Here is a 16,921-nt window from a genome sequence, read left to right on the forward strand (position 1 = left end):
TCTGATGTAGGTTATGGTGTGTTGTTTTTCTCTCTCTTACTTGAGGTTATAAACATCATATCTGATGTAGGTTATGGTGTGTGTTTCTCCCTCTCTTACTTGAGGTTATAAACATCATATCTGATGTAGGTTATGGTGTGTGTGTTTCTCCCTCTCTTACTTGAGGTTATAAACATCATATCTGATGTAGGTTATGGTGTGTGTTTCTCCCTCTCTTACTTGAGGTTATAAACATCATATCTGATGTAGGTTATGGTGTGTGTTTCTCCCTCTCTTACTTGAGGTTATAAACATCATATCTGATGTAGGTTATGGTGTGTGTTTCTCCCTCTCTTACTTGAGGTTATAAACATCATATCTGATGTAGGTTATGTGTGTGTGTTTCTCCCTCTCTTACTTGAGGTTATAAACATCATATCTGATGTAGGTTATGGTGTGTGTGTTTCTCCCTCTCTTACTTGAGGTTATAAACATCATATCTGATGTAGGTTATGGTGTGTGTTTCTCTCTCTCTTACTTGAGGTTATAAACATCATATCTGATGTAGGTTATGGTGTGTGTTTCTCCCTCTTACTTGAGGTTATAAACATCATATCTGATGTAGGTTATGGTGTGTGTGTTTCTCCCTCTCTTACTTGAGGTTATAAACATCATATCTGATGTAGGTTAGGGTGTGTGTTTCTCCCTCTCTTACTTGAGGTTATAAACATCATATCTGATGTAGGTTATGGTGTGTGTTTCTCCCTCTCTTACTTGAGGTTATAAACATCATATCTGATGTAGGTTATGGTGTGTGTTTCTCCCTCTCTTACTTGAGGTTATAAACATCATATCTGATGTAGGTTATGGTGTGTGTTTCTCCCTCTCTTACTTGAGGTTATAAACATCATATCTGATGTAGGTTATGGTGTGTGTTTCTCCCTCTCTTACTTGAGGTTATAAACATCATATCTGATGTAGGTTATGGTGTGTGTTTCTCCCTCTCTTACTTGAGGTTATAAACATCATATCTGATGTAGGTTATGGTGTGTGTTTCTCCCTCTCTTACTTGAGGTTATAAACATCATATCTGATGTAGGTTATGGTGTGTGTTTCTGCCTCTCTTACTTGAGGTTATAAACATCATATCTGATGTAGGTTATGGTGTGTGTTTCTCCCTCTCTTACTTGAGGTTATAAACATCATATCTGATGTAGGTTATGGTGTGTGTTTCTCCCTCTCTTACTTGAGGTTATAAACATCATATCTGATGTAGGTTATGGTGTGTGTTTCTCCCTCTCTTACTTGAGGTTATAAACATCATATCTGATGTAGGTTATGGTGTGTGTTTCTCCCTCTCTTACTTGAGGTTATAAACATCATATCTGATGTAGGTTAGGGTGTGTGTTTCTCCCTCTCTTACTTGAGGTTATAAACATCATATCTGATGTAGGTTATGGTGTGTGTTTCTCCCTCTCTTACTTGAGGTTATAAACATCATATCTGATGTAGGTTATGGTGTGTGTTTCTCCCTCTCTTACTTGAGGTTATAAACATCATATCTGATGTAGGTTATGGTGTGTGTTTCTCCCTCTCTTACTTGAGGTTATAAACATCATATCTGATGTAGGTTATGGTGTGTGTTTCTCCCTCTCTTACTTGAGGTTATAAACATCATATCTGATGTAGGTTATGGTGTGTGTTTCTCCCTCTCTTACTTGAGGTTATAAACATCATATCTGATGTAGGTTATGGTGTGTGTTTCTCCCTCTCTTACTTGAGGTTATAAACATCATATCTGATGTAGGTTATGGTGTGTGTGTTCTCCCTCTCTTACTTGAGGTTATAAACATCATATCTGATGTAGGTTATGGTGTGTGTTTCTCCCTCTCTTACTTGAGGTTATAAACATCATATCTGATGTAGGTTATGGTGTGTGTTTCTCCCTCTCTTACTTGAGGTTATAAACATCATATCTGATGTAGGTTATGGTGTGTGTTTCTCCCTCTCTTACTTGAGGTTATAAACATCATATCTGATGTAGGTTATGGTGTGTGTTTCTCCCTCTCTTACTTGAGGTTATAAACATCATATCTGATGTAGGTTATGGTGTGTGTTTCTCCCTCTCTTACTTGAGGTTATAAACATCATATCTGATGTAGGTTATGGTGTGTGTGTTTCTCCCTCTCTTACTTGAGGTTATAAACATCATATCTGATGTAGGTTATGGTGTGTGTTTCTCCCTCTCTTACTTGAGGTTATAAACATCATATCTGATGTAGGTTATGGTGTGTGTTTCTCCCTCTCTTACTTGAGGTTATAAACATCATATCTGATGTAGGTTATGGTGTGTGTTTCTCCCTCTCTTACTTGAGGTTATAAACATCATATCTGATGTAGGTTAGGGTGTGTGTTTCTCCCTCTCTTACTTGAGGTTATAAACATCATATCTGATGTAGGTTATGGTGTGTGTTTCTCCTCTCTTACTTGAGGTTATAAACATCATATCTGATGTAGGTTATGGTGTGTGTTTCTCCCTCTCTTACTTGAGGTTATAAACATCATATCTGATGTAGGTTATGGTGTGTGTTTCTCCCTCTCTTACTTGAGGTTATAAACATCATATCTGATGTAGGTTATGGTGTGTGTTTCTCCCTCTCTTACTTGAGGTTATAAACATCATATCTGATGTAGGTTATGGTGTGTGTTTCTCCCTCTCTTACTTGAGGTTATAAACATCATATCTGATGTAGGTTATGGTGTGTGTTTCTCCCTCTCTTACTTGAGGTTATAAACATCATATCTGATGTAGGTTATGGTGTGTGTTTCTCCCTCTCTTACTTGAGGTTATAAACATCATATCTGATGTAGGTTATGGTGTGTGTTTCTCCCTCTCTTACTTGAGGTTATAAACATCATATCTGATGTAGGTTATGGTGTGTGTTTCTCCCTCTCTTACTTGAGGTTATAAACATCATATCTGATGTAGGTTATGTGTGTGTGTTTCTCCCTCTCTTACTTGAGGTTATAAACATCATATCTGATGTAGGTTATGGTGTGTGTTTCTCCCTCTCTTACTTGAGGTTATAAACATCATATCTGATGTAGGTTATGGTGTGTGTTTCTCCCTCTCTTACTTGAGGTTATAAACATCATATCTGATGTAGGTTATGGTGTGTGTTTCTCCTCTCTTACTTGAGGTTATAAACATCATATCTGATGTAGGTTATGGTGTGTGTTTCTCCCTCTCTTACTTGAGGTTATAAACATCATATCTGATGTAGGTTATGGTGTGTGTTTCTCCCTCTCTTACTTGAGGTTATAAACATCATATCTGATGTAGGTTATGGTGTGTGTTTCTCCCTCTCTTACTTGAGGTTATAAACATCATATCTGATGTAGGTTATGGTGTGTGTTTCTCCTCTCTTACTTGAGGTTATAAACATCATATCTGATGTAGGTTATGGTGTGTGTTTCTCCCTCTCTTACTTGAGGTTATAAACATCATATCTGATGTAGGTTATGGTGTGTGTTTCTCCCTCTCTTACTTGAGGTTATAAACATCATATCTGATGTAGGTTATGGTGTGTGTTTCTCCCTCTCTTACTTGAGGTTATAAACATCATATCTGATGTAGGTTATGGTGTGTGTTTCTCCCTCTCTTACTTGAGGTTATAAACATCATATCTGATGTAGGTTATGGTGTGTGTTTCTCCCTCTCTTACTTGAGGTTATAAACATCATATCTGATGTAGGTTATGGTGTGTGTTTCTCCCTCTCTTACTTGAGGTTATAAACATCATATCTGATGTAGGTTATGGTGTGTGTTTCTCCCTCTCTTACTTGAGGTTATAAACATCATATCTGATGTAGGTTATGGTGTGTGTTTCTCCCTCTCTTACTTGAGGTTATAAACATCATATCTGATGTAGGTTATGGTGTGTGTTTCTCCCTCTCTTACTTGAGGTTATAAACATCATATCTGATGTAGGTTATGGTGTGTGTGTTTCTCCCTCTCTTACTTGAGGTTATAAACATCATATCTGATGTAGGTTATGGTGTGTGTTTCTCCCTCTCTTACTTGAGGTTATAAACATCATATCTGATGTAGGTTATGGTGTGTGTTTCTCCCTCTCTTACTTGAGGTTATAAACATCATATCTGATGTAGGTTATGGTGTGTGTTTCTCCCTCTCTTACTTGAGGTTATAAACATCATATCTGATGTAGGTTATGGTGTGTGTTTCTCCCTCTCTTACTTGAGGTTATAAACATCATATCTGATGTAGGTTATGGTGTGTGTTTCTCCCTCTCTTACTTGAGGTTATAAACATCATATCTGATGTAGGTTATGGTGTGTGTTTCTCCCTCTCTTACTTGAGGTTATAAACATCATATCTGATGTAGGTTATGGTGTGTGTTTCTCCCTCTCTTACTTGAGGTTATAAACATCATATCTGATGTAGGTTATGGTGTGTGTTTCTCCCTCTCTTACTTGAGGTTATAAACATCATATCTGATGTAGGTTATGGTGTGTGTTTCTCCCTCTCTTACTTGAGGTTATAAACATCATATCTGATGTAGGTTATGGTGTGTGTTTCTCCCTCTCTTACTTGAGGTTATAAACATCATATCTGATGTAGGTTATGGTGTGTGTTTCTCCCTCTCTTACTTGAGGTTATAAACATCATATCTGATGTAGGTTATGGTGTGTGTTTCTCCCTCTCTTACTTGAGGTTATAAACATCATATCTGATGTAGGTTATGGTGTGTGTTTCTCCCTCTCTTACTTGAGGTTATAAACATCATATCTGATGTAGGTTATGGTGTGTGTTTCTCCCTCTCTTACTTGAGGTTATAAACATCATATCTGATGTAGGTTATGGTGTGTGTTTCTCCCTCTCTTACTTGAGGTTATAAACATCATATCTGATGTAGGTTATGGTGTGTGTTTCTCCCTCTCTTACTTGAGGTTATAAACATCATATCTGATGTAGGTTATGGTGTGTGTTTCTCCCTCTCTTACTTGAGGTTATAAACATCATATCTGATGTAGGTTATGGTGTGTGTTTCTCCCTCTCTTACTTGAGGTTATAAACATCATATCTGATGTAGGTTATGGTGTGTGTTTCTCCCTCTCTTACTTGAGGTTATAAACATCATATCTGATGTAGGTTATGGTGTGTGTTTCTCCCTCTCTTACTTGAGGTTATAAACATCATATCTGATGTAGGTTATGGTGTGTGTTTCTCCCTCTCTTACTTGAGGTTATAAACATCATATCTGATGTAGGTTATGGTGTGTGTTTCTCCCTCTCTTACTTGAGGTTATAAACATCATATCTGATGTAGGTTATGGTGTGTGTTTCTCCCTCTCTTACTTGAGGTTATAAACATCATATCTGATGTAGGTTATGGTGTGTGTTTCTCCCTCTCTTACTTGAGGTTATAAACATCATATCTGATGTAGGTTATGGTGTGTGTTTCTCCCTCTCTTACTTGAGGTTATAAACATCATATCTGATGTAGGTTATGGTGTGTGTTTCTCCCTCTCTTACTTGAGGTTATAAACATCATATCTGATGTAGGTTATGGTGTGTGTTTCTCCCTCTCTTACTTGAGGTTATAAACATCATATCTGATGTAGGTTATGGTGTGTGTTTCTCCCTCTCTTACTTGAGGTTATAAACATCATATCTGATGTAGGTTATGGTGTGTGTTTTCTCCCTCTCTTACTTGAGGTTATAAACATCATATCTGATGTAGGTTATGGTGTGTGTTTCTCCCTCTCTTACTTGAGGTTATAAACATCATATCTGATGTAGGTTATGGTGTGTGTTTCTCCCTCTCTTACTTGAGGTTATAAACATCATATCTGATGTAGGTTATGGTGTGTGTTTCTCCCTCTCTTACTTGAGGTTATAAACATCATATCTGATGTAGGTTATGGTGTGTGTTTCTCCCTCTCTTACTTGAGGTTATAAACATCATATCTGATGTAGGTTATGGTGTGTGTGTTTCTCCCTCTCTTACTTGAGGTTATAAACATCATATCTGATGTAGGTTATGGTGTGTGTTTCTGCCTCTCTTACTTGAGGTTATAAACATCATATCTGATGTAGGTTATGGTGTGTGTTTCTCCCTCTCTTACTTGAGGTTATAAACATCATATCTGATGTAGGTTATGGTGTGTGTTTCTCCCTCTCTTACTTGAGGTTATAAACATCATATCTGATGTAGGTTATGGTGTGTGTTTCTCCCTCTCTTACTTGAGGTTATAAACATCATATCTGATGTAGGTTATGGGTGTGTGTTTCTCCCTCTCTTACTTGAGGTTATAAACATCATATCTGATGTAGGTTATGGTGTGTGTTTCTCCCTCTCTTACTTGAGGTTATAAACATCATATCTGATGTAGGTTATGGTGTGTGTTTCTCCCTCTCTTACTTGAGGTTATAAACATCATATCTGATGTAGGTTATGGTGTGTGTGTTTCTCCCTCTCTTACTTGAGGTTATAAACATCATATCTGATGTAGGTTATGGTGTGTGTTTCTCCCTCTCTTACTTGAGGTTATAAACATCATATCTGATGTAGGTTATGGTGTGTGTTTCTCCCTCTCTTACTTGAGGTTATAAACATCATATCTGATGTAGGTTATGGTGTGTGTTTCTCCCTCTCTTACTTGAGGTTATAAACATCATATCTGATGTAGGTTATGGTGTGTGTTTCTCCCTCTCTTACTTGAGGTTATAAACATCATATCTGATGTAGGTTATGGTGTGTGTTTCTCCCTCTCTTACTTGAGGTTATAAACATCATATCTGATGTAGGTTATGGTGTGTGTGTTTCTCCCTCTCTTACTTGAGGTTATAAACATCATATCTGATGTAGGTTATGGTGTGTGTGTCTCCCTCTCTTACTTGAGGTTATAAACATCATATCTGATGTAGGTTATGGTGTGTGTTTCTCCCTCTCTTACTTGAGGTTATAAACATCATATCTGATGTAGGTTATGGTGTGTGTTTCTCCCTCTCTTACTTGAGGTTATAAACATCATATCTGATGTAGGTTATGGTGTGTGTTTCTCCCTCTCTTACTTGAGGTTATAAACATCATATCTGATGTAGGTTATGGTGTGTGTTTCTCCCTCTCTTACTTGAGGTTATAAACATCATATCTGATGTAGGTTATGGTGTGTGTTTCTCCCTCTCTTACTTGAGGTTATAAACATCATATCTGATGTAGGTTATGGTGTGTGTTTCTCCCTCTCTTACTTGAGGTTATAAACATCATATCTGATGTAGGTTATGGTGTGTGTTTCTCCCTCTCTTACTTGAGGTTATAAACATCATATCTGATGTAGGTTAGGGTGTGTGTTTCTCCCTCTCTTACTTGAGGTTATAAACATCATATCTGATGTAGGTTGTGGTGTGTGTTTCTCCCTCTCTTACTTGAGGTTATAAACATCATATCTGATGTAGGTTATGGTGTGTGTTTCTCCCTCTCTTACTTGAGGTTATAAACATCATATCTGATGTAGGTTATGGTGTGTGTGTTCTCCCTCTCTTACTTGAGGTTATAAACATCATATCTGATGTAGGTTATGGTGTGTGTTTCTCCCTCTCTTACTTGAGGTTATAAACATCATATCTGATGTAGGTTATGGTGTGTGTTTCTCCCTCTCTTACTTGAGGTTATAAACATCATATCTGATGTAGGTTATGGTGTGTGTGTTTCTCCCTCTCTTACTTGAGGTTATAAACATCATATCTGATGTAGGTTATGGTGTGTGTTTCTCCCTCTCTTACTTGAGGTTATAAACATCATATCTGATGTAGGTTATGGTGTGTGTTTCTCCCTCTCTTACTTGAGGTTATAAACATCATATCTGATGTAGGTTATGGTGTGTGTTTCTCCCTCTCTTACTTGAGGTTATAAACATCATATCTGATGTAGGTTATGGTGTGTGTTTCTCCCTCTCTTACTTGAGGTTATAAACATCATATCTGATGTAGGTTATGGTGTGTGTTTCTCCCTCTCTTACTTGAGGTTATAAACATCATATCTGATGTAGGTTATGGTGTGTGTTTCTCCCTCTCTTACTTGAGGTTATAAACATCATATCTGATGTAGGTTATGGTGTGTGTTTCTCCCTCTCTTACTTGAGGTTATAAACATCATATCTGATGTAGGTTATGGTGTGTGTTTCTCCCTCTCTTACTTGAGGTTATAAACATCATATCTGATGTAGGTTATGGTGTGTGTGTCTCCCTCTCTTACTTGAGGTTATAAGCATCATATCTGATGTAGGTTATGGTGTGTGTTTCTCCCTCTCTTACTTGAGGTTATAAACATCATATCTGATGTAGGTTAGGGTGTGTGTTTCTCCCTCTCTTACTTGAGGTTATAAACATCATATCTGATGTAGGTTATGGTGTGTGTGTTTCTCCCTCTCTTACTTGAGGTTATAAACATCATATCTGATGTAGGTTATGGTGTGTGTGTCTCCCTCTCTTACTTGAGGTTATAAACATCATATCTGATGTAGGTTATGGTGTGTGTTTCTCCCTCTCTTACTTGAGGTTATAAACATCATATCTGATGTAGGTTATGGTGTGTGTTTCTCCCTCTCTTACTTGAGGTTATAAACATCATATCTGATGTAGGTTATGGTGTGTGTTTCTCCCTCTCTTACTTGAGGTTATAAACATCATATCTGATGTAGGTTATGGTGTGTGTTTCTCCCTCTCTTACTTGAGGTTATAAACATCATATCTGATGTAGGTTATGTGTGTGTGTTTCTCCCTCTCTTACTTGAGGTTATAAACATCATATCTGATGTAGGTTATGGTGTGTGTGTCTGCCTCTCTTACTTGAGGTTATAAACATCATATCTGATGTAGGTTATGGTGTGTGTTTCTCCCTCTCTTACTTGAGGTTATAAACATCATATCTGATGTAGGTTATGGTGTGTGTTTCTCCCTCTCTTACTTGAGGTTATAAACATCATATCTGATGTAGGTTATGGTGTGTGTTTCTCCCTCTCTTACTTGAGGTTATAAACATCATATCTGATGTAGGTTATGGTGTGTGTTTCTCCCTCTCTTACTTGAGGTTATAAACATCATATCTGATGTAGGTTAGGGTGTGTGTGTTTCTCCCTCTCTTACTTGAGGTTATAAACATCATATCTGATGTAGGTTATGGTGTGTGTTTCTCCTCTCTTACTTGAGGTTATAAACATCATATCTGATGTAGGTTATGGTGTGTGTTTCTCCCTCTCTTACTTGAGGTTATAAACATCATATCTGATGTAGGTTATGGTGTGTGTGTCTCCCTCTCTTACTTGAGGTTATAAACATCATATCTGATGTAGGTTATGGTGTGTGTTTCTCCCTCTCTTACTTGAGGTTATAAACATCATATCTGATGTAGGTTATGGTGTGTGTTTCTCCCTCTCTTACTTGAGGTTATAAACATCATATCTGATGTAGGTTATGGTGTGTGTGTTTCTCCCTCTCTTACTTGAGGTTATAAACATCATATCTGATGTAGGTTATGGTGTGTGTTTCTCCCTCTCTTACTTGAGGTTATAAACATCATATCTGATGTAGGTTATGGTGTGTGTTTCTCCCTCTCTTACTTGAGGTTATAAACATCATATCTGATGTAGGTTATGGTGTGTGTTTCTCCCTCTCTTACTTGAGGTTATAAACATCATATCTGATGTAGGTTATGGTGTGTGTTTCTGCCTCTCTTACTTGAGGTTATAAACATCATATCTGATGTAGGTTATGGTGTGTGTTTCTCCCTCTCTTACTTGAGGTTATAAACATCATATCTGATGTAGGTTAGGTGTGTGTGTTTCTCCCTCTCTTACTTGAGGTTATAAACATCATATCTGATGTAGGTTATGGTGTGTGTTTCTCCCTCTCTTACTTGAGGTTATAAACATCATATCTGATGTAGGTTATGGTGTGTGTTTCTCCCTCTCTTACTTGAGGTTATAAACATCATATCTGATGTAGGTTAGGTGTGTGTTTCTCCCTCTCTTACTTGAGGTTATAAACATCATATCTGATGTAGGTTATGGTGTGTGTGTTTCTCCCTCTCTTACTTGAGGTTATAAACATCATATCTGATGTAGGTTAGGGTGTGTGTTTCTCCCTCTCTTACTTGAGGTTATAAACATCATATCTGATGTAGGTTATGGTGTGTGTGTTTCTCCCTCTCTTACTTGAGGTTATAAACATCATATCTGATGTAGGTTATGGTGTGTGTTTCTCCCTCTCTTACTTGAGGTTATAAACATCATATCTGATGTAGGTTATGGTGTGTGTTTCTGCCTCTCTTACTTGAGGTTATAAACATCATATCTGATGTAGGTTATGGTGTGTGTTTCTCCCTCTCTTACTTGAGGTTATAAACATCATATCTGATGTAGGTTAGGGTGGTGTGTGTTTCTCCCTCTCTTACTTGAGGTTATAAGCATCATATTTGATGGAGGTCTTGGGTGCGGTAGAGGTCATGTACAGGAAGCCCAGGTGAGGGTTGTTCCGGATGATTCTGACGATGTCCGGCGGGGAGCGTATTTTGGCACGGATCACATCCTCTGCCGAGCTGAAGATGAGGGGGTGACTGGCTGGGAGAGGGAAGGGGGAGTGGAGGAAGGGTCCGGTGGGGGAGGGCTTTGTGGACTTGGAGGAACGAGGGCGTTTGGGGGGAGAGGGGGAACACAGGGTACTCTGGGTCATCTGAGCCTGGAGGGAGGAAGCAGTGACCGTCAGTTAGGCTATTATTTATTTATTTGACTTTGAAAAGCATCATGAACAGCTGAAAGGGGACTTTGTACTACGTCTCTCGACAACAAAAGAGACAGATATTGATTGTGGACTGAATTCTTCTGTGGCTCAAATGAGGTTGATGGAACTACTGGTTAAAACAGAACAAGAAAGGCTATGAGTTTAACAGTTGTCTGCCCCGTATTGGTCCACTGTGATACCTCTTAGCTTAGCCACGGTCATCAGAGACCGAGGACGCTATAGGGAGGGCTAGTGACGGACAGAGCACAGCTCAGTATCTGCCTCCCACCGTCTACAATCAATCATTTTATTTCAGAACATGGCTGTATATCACTAGTGAAATCATGGTTAAGATAATCTTGATTCCAAATTAAACCATGTCAAATCTGCATGACATCTATCTGTCCAGCAGAGCCCTTCTCAGTCTTCCACCTGTTTCTCCTTGACGTGGTCAGGCAGCTCAGGGAGGTGGAGGGTGGAGCTCTGTCTGTCAGGGGCCATGTCCATCCACTCTACCCCAGCAAGGGAGGGCGACGGCGGCTTCCAGCCCGACTGGATCAGCCTCTCCCGGTTCTGCCTGTGGATGAACTCTGGCTGCTTGTGGTCCTGGTACTTCTTCAGGACTGGCTAAATGAGAGAAGATGTGTAAATAGAGGTGTTTATGTGCTTATGGGGCAGTTGATGTCTGGGATGGTTGTGAGAACAAAGGCTGATATTTAGAAAACATTACTGTGCGCAAACAGCGTTTACAAGTGGCTGGGTCCCTATATTCCTCTCTTTTTCACACACACACCCCACCCACCAGTATCTCCAGCGGTACGGGTCTCTGCCCTGCCCTCCTGCGTTCCTGGGCCTTGGTGGTGTGTGTGAAGACCAGGGCGTCCGGGTTGCGTTGTGCCTGACTCGGGGCTACTGAGATCAACCTGGCTCTCAATGCCTCTGGGTCTACATGGCCCAGGGACATGGCGAATGGGAGGGTCATCTGCTGTCGGGCCCCAGTCACCTCCTCTCTCCCTGGGCCAGCCTGGCAGCGAGGGGACCCCTTCTGGGAGAACGAAGACATGGTGGCCTCAGACTGCCTCTCAGGGTCTGAGTGGATACTGTGTGTGGGGGTGAAGAAGGAGAGGGAGGTGGGGGAACGATAAGCTCTCCCTTTCGTTTTGGTCTATCAGCTCAAGTGTCAAAGCAAACTATAGTAGCATGCAAGTCATCTTACACATAACTGACATAACAATTGGTTCGCAACTTACCTGGCAACAAGAGATAAACATTGCAATATAACGTTAAATCAAAGAGTTCAAAACAAACATAGCCAACAATATCCGCTAACGCTGAGGGTTATATAAAGTGTTACCACAAACCGTCAGTTTGGTTAACAGAAACAATGTAGCGCTAGCAATTTATAACATATTTCTGAGCAAGTCAAGGTGTATTACTTACATAGCTATCAATGGCACTTTAACATAGACATTAGTAGAGAAACTACGGAATCAAAAACATTAGCTACACTTCTTATCGCTGGTTGTCTTGTCAAAAGTGGAAACACAGTGATCTCGAGTTTCCGGTTTCTTAGCAACCAGCACCTCCCAGCACACGGCGCGGACGACCAACACCTGCACATGCGCGCTTTGCAGTAGAACTCTAATACCATTCACTTCCCAAGGTTTGTATAGCTAGATACCATTCAGTCCCAAGGTTTGTATTGCTTGATTCCCAACAGAACGCGGGCTGTCATACATCGTTTCTTCTTCATGGTAAAACTCTGGACCTCAAAGATGTGTTGCAGTTGAAACTCCAGAGGCATTCCTGTTATCGTCTTGATTCTGCAAAATTGAAACACATACTATCCCAGTCTAACCTGACAGAGCATCCTGGAGAGAGTCACTCAACCACACACAAATTAAACATGACCATAAGAACCAGTGAATTAATTTAGTTAATTTATCCCACCACAGAAAGGTGGATTTAAATACTTCCCAACAATGATCACAGAAAGTGAATATTACAATGACAACACCCAAGAAAATGTATTTTAATATTTCCCAAAACAATGACCACAGAAAGTTACACCACAAAAATATTTCCTAATTTCCCAACAATGACAATAAAACACACCAGAAAGATAATTTAAATATATTTTAATAACAGACATCACAGTAAATGGTATAAATCCATAACAGACATTGGCATTTCTGTAGAAATGGTTGGCAATGCACACAGTCAGGGATGGAAATGAAGCTAGCCCGATGCTAGTACATTTCAGACTGGCTAGTAGAAATTGTGGCCAACTAGCCCAACGGCAAGTGAAATGTTATATTTTTAAATATCGTATGGCACAGCGGACAAGTGCCCAAAACCCTTAAGTCCCATCCCGGCACACCGCTATAGAGACTCCAGGTCTGCCATGGACGACGTTTTCCTTCTCTGTGACGTCATTATACTCAGCTGAAAGAGAAAGACAGAAAAATGGGTGTGTTAGAAACAGTCAAAGCCAATGAGGTCCTCTCAGTATCAGGGCTTCTTCAAAGATGGTTTCCATGTAGAATGCATCATGTAGAACAGACAGGAGACACGTCGTTTCTAGCTCTGCAGCGTTCCAGTACTGCATCTCAATAAGATCCAGGGTCCTATTCACTAGACACCAAACTAAGTAACACTGACTAAAACAGGGAGGGGCTACCTACACATGTCCAATAACTCCCTTTTAGTTTCTGTTGCACAACGTTTTTTTAACTGTTTTACTTCAGTGTGCCCAATAAATATGACCCTGTGTGGATATCAGACAACTGAGCTGACATCATCAATGTGCGCCTCTCCCTGGCCCCAGTGTAAGACCCCTAGTACCTGTTGTGATGCTGTAGTTGCCTTCTGTTCTGCCTGAGTCAAACGCCTCTGGAGACGACTGTTCTTCTCCTGATACTCTGCCATCTGCCTCTCGTACTAGACAACAATATGACACATTTCAACCACAACATTAGAGACACTTCATTCCCTACTGGACCCAGCAACAATACAGTGACATCACATTTCCTCATTATATGAATTATGATGCGGGTTGCTATTGGTTACAAGATGTGAGTAGTGTGTTGAATTCACGTAAGTTGAACAATTGTCTGTGTTCCTTTTTTATCTTCTATAAAATGGTATGTATGTATGTATGTATGTATGTATATATGTATGTATGTATGTATGTATGTATGTGTGTGTGTGTGTGTGTGTTAGAATCACCTCTACTATGGTCTCGTGGTCAGTCACCAGCTGGATCTCCAGTTCCTGACAACGTTGCTTCTGTCGATTCAGCTCACCCCTGAAACCAACAGACCTTGTTATAGTTGTAAGCGACCAATCATCAAACACATACTGGACACTGGGCTATTACGGTGGGGTGTCAGTAAGAACTTCAAATCACAGTTTACTGGTCAGATACGCCCAGGTGTACCCAGTACATTGAACTAACTTGAGGCTGGTGAGTTTGGTGTGGAAGGTCAGGGTGAGGGTCTTGGCCTCCTCCTTCCAGCGCTGGCTGGTCTTCTGCTGGGCAGAGAGGAGGCGGGTCAGCTCAGCACTGGAGCTCCTACTGCTTTCCTCCAGCTCCCTGACCCGGGCATCCAGACCCTGCTCCTTTAGGGAATACTCCTGCTCCATCTGGGAAACCTGGGGAGAGAAGGGGGGAAGTGAGGGTGGGTGTGCGTTTGTGAGTGTCTCCGACTTGACCTACCCACCAGTTTAACCCTCATCTTGTTTTCACCTTCCTCTCTACCTGCTAGACCTGTATGCCTCCTCATCTCCCACCTTCCTCTCTACCTGCTAGACCTGTATCCCTCCTCATCTCCCACCTTCCTCTCTACCTGCTAGACCTGTATGCCTCATCTTCCACCTTCCTCTCTACCTGCTAGACCTGTATCCCTCATCTTCCACCTTCCTCTCTACCTGCTAGACCTGTATCCCTCCTCATCTCCCACCTTCCTCTCTACCTGCATCCCTCCTCATCTCCCACCTTCCTCTACCTGCTAGACCTGTATCCCTCCTCATCTCCCACCTTCCTCTACCTGCTAGACCTGTATCCCTCCTCATCTCCCACCTTCCTCTCAACCTGCTAGACCTGTATCCCTCCTCATCTCCCACCTTCCTCTCTACCTGCTAGACCACTATCCCTCATCTCCCACCTTCTTCTACCTGCTAGACCTGTATCCCTCCTCATCTCCCACCTTCCTCTACCTGCTAGACCTGTATCCCTCCTCATCTCCCACCTTCCTCTCAACCTGCTAGACCTGTATCCCTCCTCATCTCCCACCTTCTCTCTACCTGCTAGACCTGTATCCCTCCTCATCTCCCACCTTCCTCTACCTGCTAGACCTGTATCCCTCCTCATCTCCCACCTTCCTCTACCTGCTAGACCTGTATCCCTCCTCATCTCCCACCTTCCTCTCTACCTGCTAGACCTGTATCCCTCCTCATCTCCCACCTTCCTCTCTACCTGCTAGACCTGTATCCCTCCTCATCTCCCACCTTCCGCTCTACCTGCTAGACCTGTATCCCTCACCCACCTTCTCTACCTGCTAGACCTGTATCCCTCCTCATCTCCCACCTTCCTCTACCTGCTAGACCTGTATCCCTCCTCATCTCCCACCTTCCTCTCAACCTGCTAGACCTGTATCCCTCCTCATCTCCCACCTTCCTCTCTACCTGCTAGACCACTATCCCTTATCTACCTGCTAGACCTGTATCCCTCCTCATCTCCCACCTTCCTCTACCTGCTAGACCTGTATCCCTCCTCATCTCCCACCTTCCTCTCTACCTGCTAGACCAGTATCCCTCCTCATCTCCCACCTTCCTCAACCTGCTAGACCTGTATCCCTCCTCATCTCCCACCTTCCTCTCTACCTGCTAGACCTGTATCCCTCCTCATCTCCCACCTTCCTCTCTACATGCTAGACCTGTATCCCTCCTCATCTCCCACCTTCCTCAACCTGCTAGACCTGTATCCCTCCTCATCTGCCACCTTCCTCTACCTGCTAGACCACTATCCCTCATCTACCTGCTAGACCTGTATCCCTCCTCATCTCCCACCTTCCTCAACCTGCTAGACCTGTATCCCTCCTCATCTCCCACTCTCTCTGACCGGTGGTCTGGTTTTCCTTTACCTCTCATTGGCTCACCATCTCTCAAATGTCATATAGCTCTTATCTGTGCTCTACAGACTGGTGCTATCAGATGTTTACCTCAACAGACTGGTCTTACGTGCTGTTTTGCCCATCTCTGTGCGAGCAGCAAAGCCTTGCATAGTTGGTCTCTATCCTGATCCCTCCCGTTCATACTGCATCCAGTCTAGTCTTAAAGGTGTTTAACCAGGTAGTCTCACCTGCTGCTTAGCTCTCCTCTGGGTCATCATGCTAGCCTTGCGTAGCTCCTCCATCTCCCTGCGGAGCTGCATGTTCTCCTGCTGCAGCTGGAGCCGCTCCTCGCTGACCCCGCTGCAGTCCTCCCTGGCTGCAGACAGAGACCCCTGCAGCCGCCGCACCTCCTCCTGGCACCGGGACAACTCCTCACTGTAGCTGCGGGGGGAAAGGGGAGGGAGAGGGGGCATTTAGATGACAAAGTACTGTATACACTCGGGTCCAGACAGATGAAACAGGCAGCCTAAAAAAGCACACTTAATAGCTAAACACAGATCTCAGATCAGCAGCTCAGACTAAGCACACAGAAATGTCTCACTCCATCTCCATTTTCTTCATCTTGTTCTGTGTGCTCTGCAGGGTGATGTTCATGTCATCCTTCAGTCTCTCAGCATTCAGAGACCTCTGGTGGAGGGCCTCCATCTTCCTGTACTCTGGCTCTCCTCTACCCTCCTTATATACCTGGAGTACAGATGACATAGGAACAGGTTATAATGCATTATAATGCTTCATACCCTCCATTCCCTATTAAGTTCTTTCACCACCTGTAGGAATGTACGATCCAGTTTGGTAAGACTAAAACAATAGTATGACTTCTTCCCCAATCACCTCACTTCCTCCAGGTCCTCCTCCACTCCCCCCCCTCACCTCCTCCAGGTCCTCCTCCTCCTCCACTCCCCCCCCTCACCTCCTCCAGGTCCTCCTCCTCCACTCCCCCCCTCACCTCCACCAGGTCCTCCTCC

General features: G+C 41.9%; 2 protein-coding genes and 1 non-coding gene across 3 annotated transcripts in view; all 3 read right to left on the minus strand.

Moving 5' to 3' along the window:
* The window catches only part of LOC106597004 (dynein axonemal heavy chain 6-like), a gene marked incomplete at its 3' end in the record, with an annotated part of 114,558 nt that extends 102,213 nt beyond the window's left edge, over positions 1 to 12,345 (minus strand). Inside the window, 4 exon segments of the mRNA XM_045713651.1 lie at positions 10,457 to 10,740; positions 11,215 to 11,409; positions 11,585 to 11,882; positions 12,223 to 12,345. Coding sequence (XP_045569607.1) covers positions 10,457 to 10,740; positions 11,215 to 11,409; positions 11,585 to 11,845 — 740 coding nt within the window.
* On the minus strand, positions 10,950 to 11,070 carry LOC123739197 (small Cajal body-specific RNA 8). The gene has a single exon (XR_006767631.1).
* A 558-nt stretch (positions 12,346 to 12,903) lies between the features above and the next one.
* On the minus strand, positions 12,904 to 16,640 carry LOC106610543 (sodium channel and clathrin linker 1-like; the record flags this gene model as incomplete). The annotated part of the gene is given in 6 exon segments (XM_045713652.1): positions 12,904 to 13,227; positions 13,627 to 13,722; positions 14,011 to 14,089; positions 14,240 to 14,436; positions 16,145 to 16,337; positions 16,498 to 16,640. Coding segments are annotated over 6 exon segments (771 nt in total), but the record flags the coding sequence as incomplete, so codon positions are not given.
* Between the last annotated feature and the right edge of the window lie 281 nt (positions 16,641 to 16,921).

This window comes from Salmo salar, unplaced genomic scaffold, assembly GCF_905237065.1.
Source record: "Salmo salar unplaced genomic scaffold, Ssal_v3.1, whole genome shotgun sequence".
Lineage (NCBI taxonomy): Eukaryota > Metazoa > Chordata > Actinopteri > Salmoniformes > Salmonidae > Salmo > Salmo salar.